Below are 13,173 nucleotides of genomic sequence, written 5' to 3'. Positions count from 1 at the left end.
TGTGCCACTGCACTCTAGCCTGGGTGACAAGTGTGAGACTTCGTCTCAAAAAAATAAAAATAAAATTTAAAAACAAAAAAAATCATAATGCCCACCTCTTATTCAGAGTATACAACTTTATTAACTACTGCGTATGATGTAAAATAAAAGCAAGTACTTTTTGTACTTTTTTTTTTGAGACAGTGGCTCACCCTGTTGCCAGACTGGAGTGCAGTATCGTGATCTTGGCCCACTGCAACCTTTGCCTCCCAGGTTTGAGCGGTTCTCCTGCCTCAGCCTCCCAAGTAGCTGGGACTACAGGCGCACGCCACCACGCCCAGCTAATTTTTTGTATTTTTTGTAGAGACGGGATTTCACCATTTTGGCCAGGATGGTCTCAATCTCCTGATCTCGTGATCTTTCTGTGGGGGCCTCCCGATATGCTGGGATTACAGGCGTGAGCCACCACACCCGGCCCTTTTTGTACTTTCTAATCAAATTATTCTGGGAAATATAGGGCAAAAAAAACTTGGCAAAATTTCTTTTTGGTAACAAGACAATGCAATAATGAATCTAAATGAAACATAAGACCAGTGTTTACAATTTCTAACTTCTAAACAAACATACAATACACTTATCCAAAACATATTTTAGTTGCAAATTGGATTGACTGATCATAGCCTTATAGCCAGCTAACAGCTTTTTAAAACATATATAGCTAGCTAACAATTCTCTAAAATATGTGTATGTTACACTAAACGATCTCTGCTAAAAATCAATTGTATGTAAATGGGTCTTACTGAAGTAGGACTTTCATGATACCGTTAAGTCTTAAAAAGTGTGATAGGGCTGCAACAATGTTATTACTATTAATAAAGGTTACAGAAGAGATTATTGCTGTACTTTTCCTCATAAACACCATCAAACTTTGTTGCAGTTACAGAAAGTACAACTAAGTTACTTTTCCTCTTACTGAATTTCATTGTTTCACGTTTGTAGTTTTTATTCAGCAGAGTTCTTGAAATCTTTTCTGTAAGAATTCTAAGTATTTAAATGTGTTGCTTCACATTATACTACCATGTTTTGCCCTTCTTGTTTCCCAAATACACAAAAAACATATACATTTTTTCAAAAATGAAATATGCCCACATTAAAAAAATAAAGCCTACAAAAAGTTCCAGAGCTAAAAAAGATTATTCACATGGCACAAAGTGATCTCCTACTAGTCCAAAGTTCAAAAACATTTTAATGAAGTTCATTTATATATATTTTGTTTGCTTTTCAATGGAATATTACATTTATTGAGGCAAAATCACATTATTTTTAGTTCTTGGAGTCAACAAGCGTACACAAATGTTTTTCAACACAGTTATTAAAAATAGGAGACCAAGTTGACTGTGCCAAAGAGATACCATTCAGTTGGATTTTGTAGCGTTAACAGAAAGAAAATTAGAGAAGGGGTTTACTTGGTTGGTTTCCATAGCTTGATAGACCAGAAACAAAAAAACTACCACAACAACAAACAGCAAAATTTTTATCCATACGGGAATGGAGCGTCCCTTTTTTGTCTTTTCTGACTTGACATCTGCCAAGGGAACATACTTAGGAACATATTTAGATGAAAAAGACTCCTCCATCCTGAAATCACTGAGTTCTAATGGCCGACCTGCAGCCCCTTTGATTGGTCTGCGGCAACTAGCACTGTTGGGAGTGAAAGGAGGAAGAGAAAAATAATTTTAGATAAAGACATGATTTAGAGAAATAACATAAAATGTCATTGCCACTCCTAATTCCAAGCACATTCTCTGACATAACAGTAGAAAACTGAGACATATAAAGCAGTGAGGTCAGTCAGCCTATTTAAAGCTTCTACACATTTTCTATTTTAAAAGTTAGATGGGCCAGGCATGGTGGCTTACACCTGTAATCACGGCACTTTGAGAGGCCAAGGAGGGCGGATCACCTGAGGTTAGGAGTTCAAGACCAGCCTGGCCAACACAGTGAAACCCTGTCTCTACAGAAATTAGCCTGGCATAATGGCAGGTGCCTGTAATCCCAGCTACTCAGGAGGCTGAGGCAGGAGAATTGCTTGAACCTGGGAGGCAGAGGTTGCAATGAGCTGAGATTGCACCCCTGAACTCCAGTGTGGGCGAGAAAGCAGGACTCCGTCTCCCCAAAAAAAAAAAAAAAAAAAGTTCAATGCATTCTTTATTAGAAAATAATATTCAAAACATTGATAGTCACTAAACGTGCCTTCTTAAAGGCTCTTCAAAGCTAATGTTTGGGAGTAAAGAGGAAAAACAAAACATAGTTTTGGTTGTGTTTCTTTCAGTTAAAATTTAAGATATACAGGCCAGACATGGTGACTCATGCCTATGATCCCAGCACTTTGGGAGGCCAAGGCAGATCATGAGGTCAGGAGCTCGAGACTAGCCTGGCCAACATGGTGAAACCCCATCTCTACTGAAAATATAAAAATTAGCTGGCTGTGGTGGGAGAACTGCTTGAACCCGAGAGGTGGAGGTTTCAGTGAGCCAAGATCATGCCACTGCACTCCAGCCTGGGTAACAGAGTAAGACTTCACCCCCAAAACAAAATAAAACAAAACAAAAACCATATATATATATATGCATATAATATATATAAAATATATATATATATAAATACAGCCTTTTCAATTAGAAAAGAGAAATTGGGGGGGAAAAAGTATTTCTTACCAGATTTTTGTTTAGATTTTAAAATATAAATTAAGTAGTAAGTAAATGATTTATTTAAAATGCTTTTACCAAAGTTAATTTTGAAGCTCATTCAACTTTCAAGGATATTAACTGGTGGGCTTAGGGCAATTAAACTGCTCCCCCAAAAAACAGTTCACTTATTTATTTAAGAGTCATGGAGTAGATGGAGTCTCATTATGTTGCCCAGACTGGTCTCAAATTCCTGGGCTCAAGCGATCCACCTGCCTCAGTATCTTGAGTAGCTGGGACTACAGGCATGCACTATTGTACCTGACTCCAAAAGAATAGCTTAATTCTGGGCACAGAGTACATTAACTTTGTGATGACGAATTAAAAATAAAGATTCCCTACTAGAATACACTAGTATTCGTTTCAATGTTTCTGAATACCTAATTCCTGTTGGTGTAGATGCTTCATAGGGGAACATTTCCTTAAGAATATCCCTTTCTACTCTTCTTTCCTCTGTTTTTTCTCCCACCTAATAAGAAACAAACAAACAATCACAAGTTAAAATTTAGTGTAAACGCACAATAATTAAAACATAATTTTAAATAAAAGTTTTAGAGAACAAAATGCCCTTAAACTCTACCATTTGGCAGATTTTACACCTGCCATTTCTAAAGTATTATCTAGGTATCCACATGTTTCCAAGGCTCTCTTCAAGTTTCTTTAATATAAAGATACCTTATATATGTGGTTATTAGGGTGAAAAACTGCCACACATTCAAATAACTGGGGGAAAAAAATTCAGTAACCTAACATGGCAGTGTTAATTCCCTCATTGATTTTCTATGTTTTTCACTATTATGAGTATATTGTTTCTTCATTTAAGAATTCTGTAATACAAGATAAAATTCAGAAGATACTCAATTAACATGAACCTTTAGCAAATTTTATGTTTTTAAACTATAGACTCAATGTGATATGCCCAAATTTTAAAAATATAGAATAATATTTAGCTTGTTTTGCTATGTTTACCTTTATGTCCAGAACAAAATAATAAATGTTTCAGCTCCTTTTGTAAGGATTCATCCAAATTAATATGCACCATGCAGTTAGTACTTTCAAGCTTAATTACACAGGCGTTAACCCATTCCAGCACCACATAAAGTAACCTTAAAGTCTCTTATTTGACTCGTCAACAAAATAAAGTGTAGCCACCCTCACAGCCCAGCAGCACTTTCAAACTTGCATCCATGACCAACAGAACATATTTGTAAGCAGCACACAAATGACCACTCCCTTGAAAACTGGAGCTTAAAAGCGATATAGTAGCAAGAGGATAGTATTAGCATGTCATACTATATTAGTTAATTTCTGTTTTCATAAATAAAAGTGTCCTTAAAATAATAATATATGCATATTTACACACACCACCCAATAAAGAAAACTCTGCTCCCTCCCACTCCAAAAAAAAAACAAATATAAATATTTCCTCTTTGAAAGATCAATGATATCATCGATCTAAATTATATTCATTTACTTCAGCTCTTGTCAATGGTTTCTTTGGTGCTCTTCTGGATATGTCTGAGAATTCAGTGATTGGCAGAATAGGAGATGCATGCTTGAAATTTCCAGTCACCCTATTGACAACCTGCCAAGATTCAAATTATTCAGACTCAGAATTATCCAAACATAACACAGACACTTAAAAAGAAAAAGATATTTTATCTCTGTAATATTAGAAATTTTCCCTTAGTAAAGATTTAAGCAACAGCGGCTACAAACACAACTCCGTACTTCATATTGGAAGCCTCATTCTTCAAATATTTTAACAAAAATTATTCTTATACATTCTTGTATATGAATCAGATTTCCGTACACAAATTGGATATTACAGAAAAATTATAAAATTCAGAACTATATGGGGAAAATCAGTTTAAAACTTAAAAAAAAAAAAAAAAACATGTAAATTGAGATTTGCCAAAATTTACCACCTCCCCATTTCCAATTAAAGGGTAATTTACAAAGAATACCACTTGTATAGTTTATGAAACATATTTACTAAGGATTCGTTGCTTGAAGCCATTATAGTTTCAGCTATGGGAGTACTCTCTGAAATTACTGCACCATCTATACGAAAATGTTCTGAAGTTTCCACCTGTTAGTTTGAAAACAAAACAAAAACAATAAATATAAAATAATACTAAAACCCTACCAATCTGAAAACCCAATTCCAAGGAATAAGCCTTGCATCACCCTTTTCCTTGGAGTTCTTCTTGACCCTCTTGTAGATTCCCTAGTTAATGCCTGCAGAGGTCCGCCTTTTGAAGATCCACTTGTCCATTCAGTCTCAGTTATTCCAGCTTGAGAATAGCTCTATTCAAGCATCAACACATTAAAAAGTCATATTCTAATATAAAATACTGTAATAAAGGCCATACTGGCACACTGAGAAGCCATAAAATAAAAGCCTCCAAATGCCAGCATTTACAAACAATGCTATGCCCTCAAAATATTCCTAAATGTATTAATTGAACTGATATTTAGGCATCAAAAAACACTTAAGTAGTAAAATACACTAAAGAATCCACCTATATTAGCTCACAAATTATCATAAAAATGATGGGAAAAAAAGTACATCAGCTATCACTGGTTCCCTTTTTGACTCACTGTTTGCTATTTGGCTCTAGAATTGGAGCTACATCTGTCTAAACAAAAAGCAGACTGATCATGACTTAGAAGAAAGTAATCTATTATAATTTCCTTTTAAAACAAAAATACAAACTTTTATAATTGTTGTATGAGGCCCTGGGTTTGTTTCCTGGCATCTCCACAAAAAGAACAAAAAACAAAACAAAAAAAACCCAACTTTTATAATTGTTAGCACAGACTAAACATTATTTTAATATGGTTAGAATCATTTTAGTAGAATGAGTTTAAATTATAATCCCACATATAGCTTATTTGCACTAAAGAATTCACAGGTGTCAAACTTTTCTTGGAAATAGATAAAAAATTAGGCAGCCACAAAACCCGTGTCACTCTTATAATGAATATGCAAGCCTAATGTCACTTTCAAATCTCAATGCTATCCATATGTCATATTACAGAAAGATAGAAAAGTAATAGCTGTTACCTTTCAGTCCCAGATTAATTTCTTTTTTTTTTTGAGACAGAGTTTCGCTCTTTTGCCCAGGCTGGAGTGCAGTGGCGCGATCTCGGCTCACAGCAAACTCCGCCTTCTGGTTTCAAGAGATTCTCCTGCCTCAGCCTCCCAAGGAGCTGGGATTACAGGCGCCTGCCACCATGCCTGGCTAATTTTTGTAATTTTAGTAGAGATGGAGTTTCACCATGTTGGCCAGGCTGGTCTTGAACTCCTGACCTCGTGCGATCCGCCTCGCACATCCAATCCCAGAATAAGTTCTGTCTTTCACTGATCATTCCTCATTTAAAAAAATCCAGCAGTTCTTACATACTAATTTAAAACCCATCAGATCAGTTCTTAAATTGTAATGTGCCTATCAATCATTTGAAGCTTTTGTTAAAATGCAGATTCTGTTTCCATAGCTCTTGGTTAGGGCCTGAAATTCCACATTTCTAGTAGCAAGGTTTTCAGCTTTGAACCCACCATTACCAGATGATTCTTTTAAATTATTTCAACTAGAGAACATCCATCAATGATTAGTATTATAGAATGTCTCTGTTGTCACTTTTGTTTTCAAGCTAATATTTAACCTAGATTACTGATAGTTTTATGTCCAAGTCAGCGTCTATGAAATTTAAAGACAGATTTTAAAAAAAACTTTAATCCTGTGGTAAGAGTGGTCATCCAACAAATATGCCTAAATGGCTGGAAGTAATGTTACCAAAAACAAAAATACTATGTAAGTTATAGACATAGTCTCATAAATCATGGTTTTGTATTTATCTATATTTGGAATTGACATTATAAGAGTTTTGAGGCCAGGTGTGGTGGCTCATGCCTGTAATCCCAGCACTGTGTGAGGTTGAGATGGGCGGATCACCTGAGGTCAGGAGTTTGAGACCAGCCTGACCAAAAATACAAAATGACCTGGGAGTGGTGGCGCATGCCTGTAATCCCAGCTGCTCAGGAGGCTGAGTCAGAAGAGTAGCTTGAAGCTGGGAGGCTGTGACCTGAGATCGTGCCATTGTACTTTAGCCTGGGCAGTAAGAGCAAAATTCCGTCTCAAAAAAAAAAAGAGAGAGAAGAGTTTTCAGTCACAATCTGAATCTCTGGATTCCTTATCAATTAGGAAATATTTGTTGAATGCAAATTACTCCCAAAGAGAAATTTGTAAACAAATTACAGACATACATAGAGTAAATGCTTTTTGTTTTTTTTTTGAGACAGAGTTTCACTCTTGTTACCCAGGCTGGAGTGCAATGGCACAATCACAGCTCACTGTAACCTCCAAACTCCAAGTTCAAGTGATTCTCCCGCCTCAGCCTCCTGAGTAGCTGAGATTACAGGCACTAGCCACCACGCCTGGTTGATTTTTTGTATTTTTAGTGGAGACAGGGTTTTGCCATGTTGCTCAGGCTGGTCTTGAATTCCTGACCTTAGGTGATCCACCCACTCGGTCTCTCAAAGTGCTGGGATTGAGGGTGTGAGCTATTGCACCTGGTCAGAGTAAATTCTTTTTAATAGTCCAATTTCTACATATTTGAAAGGATAGTTTTATAATTTGAGATTCTCAATCCTGTGGCACAGTATCATCAAGGAAAGCTTAAAAAAAAAAAATCAAATGCCCCCAACCCTACCATAACCAATTAAATCAGAATCTCTTCTAGAAGGGCCTGGGCATAGATAATTTCTAAAGCTCCTGAGATAATTAAAATCCACCTTAATCTAAAGAATCCACTATCAATTTAAGTAAAACATGACCAACGTGGTTACTCATACTAAATTTAAACAACGACAACAAAAAAACAGCCTCATATTCCTCCATTAAAGAACAGTACTTTCAGATACTGCTGGTGGGGATGAGAAATGCTTCAACTCATATGCAGAGGAATGTAATGGTGAAATTACCTAGCAATTTTACTTGTAGACATCCCCAAGATAAATTGGCAAAAAATATGCAATGACACATGTAAAATGCTGCTCATGGTTCTTCCTGGCATTATTCGTAACAAGACAGCTGAAAAAAACTCAAATATTCACCAAATGGAAAGTGGTTAAATTACAGTACATCCATAAAATGCAACACATAAAATGCAGTTGTCCAAAGCAATGAGGAAGATGGCTACATTCTGATATGGAGTAATATCTAGGATATGTGTTTAGGTTAAAAACAGAAAAATAAAGGTACAAAGCAGGCTGCCTTTTATGTAAGGGGAAAGCATATATAAAATCTATATATTTACTTATATTTTCAAAAACAAAAATAGAAACCAAAACTTAATAAAAATGGTTAACTATAGATGGAAGGGAAAAGGATAGAAGGCAGAATTCTGATTCTACCTTACTTTGCCTACATAGAACTACACATATACTCTCAGCACAATAAAAAATTAATGAAAGAAAATGCAATCCTAATATCACAGAACCGAAAAACCTAACTATATATTAAGTTGGTGGCCGTATGACACAAAGAAAAAAATCCTTTCAAGTGAATTTAAGCACAGTAGTTAGACTTTACATTCTAGTGGGATATGTCCTGAAGACAAGGAAAACAAAATCCCAAATTGCATTTAACAACCTTATTGTTAGTAGTAATACTGTATTATTTAGAAACACATATATGTTGTGATACTTACATAAGTAACAATATCATTTGAAGAACCAAGATATTCAGCATAAGAGAAAAAAGATATAAGTATAACACCCAAAATTAGCCTGTATTTGTAAATTTGAAATATCACCATGAATTGGTGATTTACCTAGCACTACCTAAAAAAGACCCAGAAACAATGACAACGAGTAGGAATGAACAGGACAGCATCCAAATTGTTACCTCCATATAGTATTTTCTATTAAAAGGATCAGGGTTCCTTGGAAACATGGCTGACTCCAGGTATGATACAGGAAGTATACAAGAGCCTAGACATCTTAGCGTTCAAGAAAACAAGAAACTATCAAAGATAAATGGGGGAGGGAATTAAAAAATACAGGAACCAACTTAGTAATTCCTAATGGCTAGAGATGGCACGATGTGAACATGAAAAAAGAATAATGACCACAACTGATCATAAATTCAATACATAAAAAAACTAGAGTATTCAAAAAAAAAAAATTGGCCAGGCACAGTGGCACATGCCCATAACCCCAGCACTTTGGGAGGCCAAGGTAAGAGTATCCCTTGAGCCTAGGAGTTTCAGACCAGTCTTGCCAACACAGCAAAAGCTCTCTACAAAAAATACAACATTTAGCTAGGTATGGTGGTGTGTGCCTATAGTCCTAGCTACTTGGAAGACTGAGGCAAGAAGATCCCTTGGGCTCAAAGTTGAGGATACAGCAAGCCAAGATCATGCCACTGCACTCTAGCCTGGACAAGAGCACCTGACACACACAATTTTTTTTATTGATCACCTTTTGAAGTGACATCAATAATTTAATTTTAAAACTGACAAAAGGGAAAAGCATTTCTCCTAGTTCTCTTGTATGAATTTATTTCAAGGAAACTATGAAGTTCATAAGGAAAAATTCTTTCTAGAGGAATTTCAGTAAAAGAATGAGAAAAATCACATTTTTTTGATTGACGGAGACTTCATCTCAAAAAAAAAAAAAAAGTAATTAAAGCTTACTTTTACTTACAAAATAGACCTAGGCAATAATCAATGGCTGTTAGAACCACTAAATGAAAGGGCAATGTGGAGCTTTATAATGGATGGATTAGACTTTCGACATCTAAACCAATTCTAATTTTGGCATAATCAAAAAGACGCTCTATACCTACTGAAACAATGTAATAGGAAGGCCACAGCATCATTTATTAAGCATTCTTGTGAAAGAAACTGAACGTGGATCTGTATAACCCTCTGGATCTGTGCCATCCAACATGGTAGGCCACTAGCCACATGTGGCCATTTAAATAAAAATTAAAACTTAAGTTTCTCAGCCACACTAGCCACCATTCAAGTAGTCAACAGCTAGTGGCTACTGTAATGGATAGGACAGATACAAAACATTTCTATCACAGAAAGGTCTACTGCATAGCTCACTACAGGTCTAACCCACTCTATGGAAATGAAGCACAGAGAAAAGCAAATTAAATGACATAAAGAAGCAATGTGCCAAATCCAGAATGTTGGGAAATGTTTTAACGACCTAGTTTCTTCACCAAATAAATGGAGGGAAGAGGAACAGTTACGGTGTTAAGAGTTACAGACTTGAGAGATTAAAACAACTAAAAATCAAACATGGTATGTGGATCCTGTTTGGATCCTGATTTGAACAACATAATCATAAATGACACATTTATGAAACTAAAGAAATTTGAACATGAATTATATATGAATAAATTAATTTTATTAGGTGTGATATTGACAGTCACTGGAAGAGCACTTTCAGAGATATATGCTAAAATACTGACTTTTTAATGTGTGAAACAGTATGTCAGAGATTAATATATTCCAGGAAAAAGCAAAACAAAATAATCAAAAGCAATTTAAGACAGGGCACGGTGGCTCATGCCTATAATCTTAGCACTTTGGGAAGCCAAGGCACATGGATCATTTGAGGTCAGGAGTTTTTGAGATCAGCTTGGCCAACGTGGTGAAACCCCATCTCTAATAAAAATACAAAAACTAGCCAGATGTGGTGGCGCATGCCTGCAATCCGAGCTAAGTGGAGGCTGAGGCAGGAGAATTGCTTAAACCTGGGAGGCAGAGGTTCCAAGTGAGCTGAGATCTCGCCATTGTACTCTAGCCTGGGCAACAGAGGGAGACTCCATCTCAAAAAAAAAAAAAAAAAAAAAAAAAAAAAAAGTAATTAAAGCTGGAGGGTGTAAGGTGATGAAACAAAACTGGTGAAACACTGACAACTGTGGCACAGCTGTAACTGGAGGGTCATTAACTCTTCCCTCCACTCTTCTACATGTTTAAAATTTTCTGCATTAAAGCCACTGTCTAATTCTGCCTGTCATCTAAACCAACACTCATCTGACTATTTATTCTGCCCCTCAGTTTAGATTCCCCCAACTCAATTATCCCTTAGACCATCTTTATTTTATTTATTTATTTACTTATTTTTGAGATGGAGTTTTAGCTTGTCACACAGACTGGAGTGCTGTAGGGCTATCTTGGCTCACTATAAGCTCCACCTGCTAGGTTCAAGCGATTCTTCTGCCTCAGCCTCCCAAGTAGCTGGGATTACAGGCACCTGCCATGTTGGGCAGGCTGGTCTTGAACTCCTGACCTCAGGTGATCCGCCCATCTAGGCCTCCCAAAGTGTTGGGACTACAGGCGTGAGCCATGCGCCCGGCTTAGACCATCTTTAATACCTAAACCATCTTTAACACCATACCCCCTCCCCTTCTTTTAACCTATTATATGATCAGTCACATACTCTTGCTAGCACCATATCATCTTGCCTTCAAACTCTGGACTAAAATTTTCCATGCTTGTCTATTTCAGTGTCCTTCACCAGATTTTCCTAAGTTCTCTTGTTCTGTTATTTCCTTATTCTTCAACATGCTCCTGAAGCTCTTTGTTAGGACTACTACATAAAAAGGCAGTAATCTATGTATTCCAGCATTTGGTTCTATGTTAAACAAAATCTTCATTCATTCAGTGCTCTGTACCTTCTTGTCACCAAGCTCATTTCCAAAAAATCATTCTGAAATTCAACTTATCAACTACAGCAAATGAAGGGAGAGATTTGGCTTAAGGAGTCAAGAATTCCTCTAAGGATTTGATTTTAAAATGGCAAACAGGCTGGGTGCGGTGGCTCACACCTGTAATCCTAGCACTCTGGGAAGCTGAGGCAGGTGGATCACCTGAGGTCAGAAGTTCAAGACCAGCCTGGTCAACATGGTGACCATTTCTACTAAAAATACAAAGATCAGCTGAGCGTGGTGGCATGTGCCTGTAATCCCAGCTACTGGGGAGGCTAAGACAGGAGAATCACTTGCAGAGGGAAGGGGGAGGATGTGGTGGATGGAGGTTGCAGTGAGCAGGTATCACACCACTGTACTACAGTCTGGGTGACAAGAGAGCAAAACTCTGTCTCAGAAAGTAAAAAAAAGACAAACAGGAGATAGAAAAGATAAATAACCAACTAGGCAGATCTTTGAGCTAGATATAGTAGGGGTAAATGACTCTAGGAATAGCTGTCTTATAAAGCATCAGCCAAATTAACACTGGGTTAGTCAACAACTGGTTCTCTGTTCATTTACACCTATGCTTATTTTTTCCTTAGTTTCTCACATTTTACTTTTGAAAAATTGAATTGCCTCTCCCACAATAAAAAAGGTAAATTTTCATCTGAAATAAGGGAAGAAAACTGTGGTCTTAGGACCTGACTAGCTTCAGAGTTTAGGGAAGAATCACAGAAGACAAGACAGGCAAACATAAAATCAAAGTGAGAAATCTAGAGACGAAGACACAAATATAATACCTTTCCATTGCCTTTTAAAAAAACTGTGTCAAAAGTGCCTAGATATTTCCACCTTTTAAAATATTTCTTTCAAAACGCAGTATAATGCCTTTGAATTATGCTTAGCACAGACTCACAGATGAGACATTTATTAAAAACTTGCTTTTGCTGTAATCAAAGGCTACACTACTGACAAAACTCACAAAGTTTAGATTTCTAATATCATTTAACAGAATTAAGTTTATTTAGCGTGCTGGAATCTGGGTGTCAACCCTTAAAGGCTAAAACACAGATTAATGTTGTCAGGAGATTATTTATACTTGTACATGGTGATCATAAAACTAAAGATACCTGGTTGAGCTCAACTCTTCTTTGCTTGAGTGTTACTGGAGTCCTTGCTCTGCCCTTTAGTGGTTCTCTCTTCTCAAGCTTGAGCTCTATTTTAGAGTCTGGAAATAACATTGGAGAAACCATTACTCTCTGAAACACACAATAAATGATGATGTATTCCTAATATTAATCTGGAACCCTGGTTTTAGGCACATTAAAAGGCAAAAAACAAGTCTACTGGTAATACCTCACTAGTCAAAATTGTCTAACTGCAATTTGTCTTGAAAACTTTTCCATTATTTATCCCATTTTTTGCTTATCTCCCTCTTTCATCTGACGACCATTTCTTCCTACCTATTTCTCCTTTCCTTTTTCTGGGACTAATAGTTTTGAACATGAAGTGAATTCAAAATGCTCCCACGAAATCTTTTCACTAAAAACAATTTAGATATGGAAAAAGGCCATTTAAAACACATAGTTGTTACCATTGTTTTGTTCATACAGTATACTACTACTGTACAGCAAAGGATGGCTTACTAAATTAAAAATTGGAACATGGAAGGGAAATTTTAAAAATGAAACAAAAAAACCCTCATATAGCACTAAGCTTTTCCAATAAATAAC

General features: G+C 36.4%; 1 protein-coding gene across 3 annotated transcripts in view; it reads right to left on the bottom strand.

The window, feature by feature from the left end:
* Positions 1 to 471: 471 nt before the first annotated feature.
* TMPO (thymopoietin) overlaps positions 472 to 13,173 on the bottom strand; it is a 32,381-nt gene continuing 19,679 nt past the window's right edge. The window contains exons 4-9 of one of the 3 annotated variants that reach the window (XM_032298742.1): positions 12,571 to 12,668; positions 4,917 to 5,036; positions 4,723 to 4,818; positions 4,201 to 4,311; positions 3,107 to 3,195; positions 473 to 1,680 (exon numbers count right to left, since the gene is read on the bottom strand). In XM_032298742.1, the coding sequence (XP_032154633.1) occupies positions 1,395 to 1,680; positions 3,107 to 3,195; positions 4,201 to 4,311; positions 4,723 to 4,818; positions 4,917 to 5,036; positions 12,571 to 12,668 (800 nt within the window). In that variant the 3' untranslated portion in view covers positions 473 to 1,394. Of the gene's footprint in view, positions 1,681 to 3,106; positions 3,196 to 4,200; positions 4,312 to 4,722; positions 4,819 to 4,916; positions 5,037 to 12,570; positions 12,669 to 13,173 lie in introns of all 3 variants that reach the window. The other 2 variants (XM_032298748.1, XM_032298756.1) reach the window with 2 other exon arrangements.

This window comes from Sapajus apella, unplaced genomic scaffold (assembly GCF_009761245.1).
Source record: "Sapajus apella isolate SASKATOON/1434 unplaced genomic scaffold, GSC_monkey_1.0 scaffold2, whole genome shotgun sequence".
In the NCBI taxonomy this organism is placed as follows: Eukaryota; Metazoa; Chordata; class Mammalia; order Primates; family Cebidae; genus Sapajus; species Sapajus apella.
Note: the sequence above shows the minus strand (reverse complement) of the source record. Positions and strands in the feature narration are given on the sequence as shown.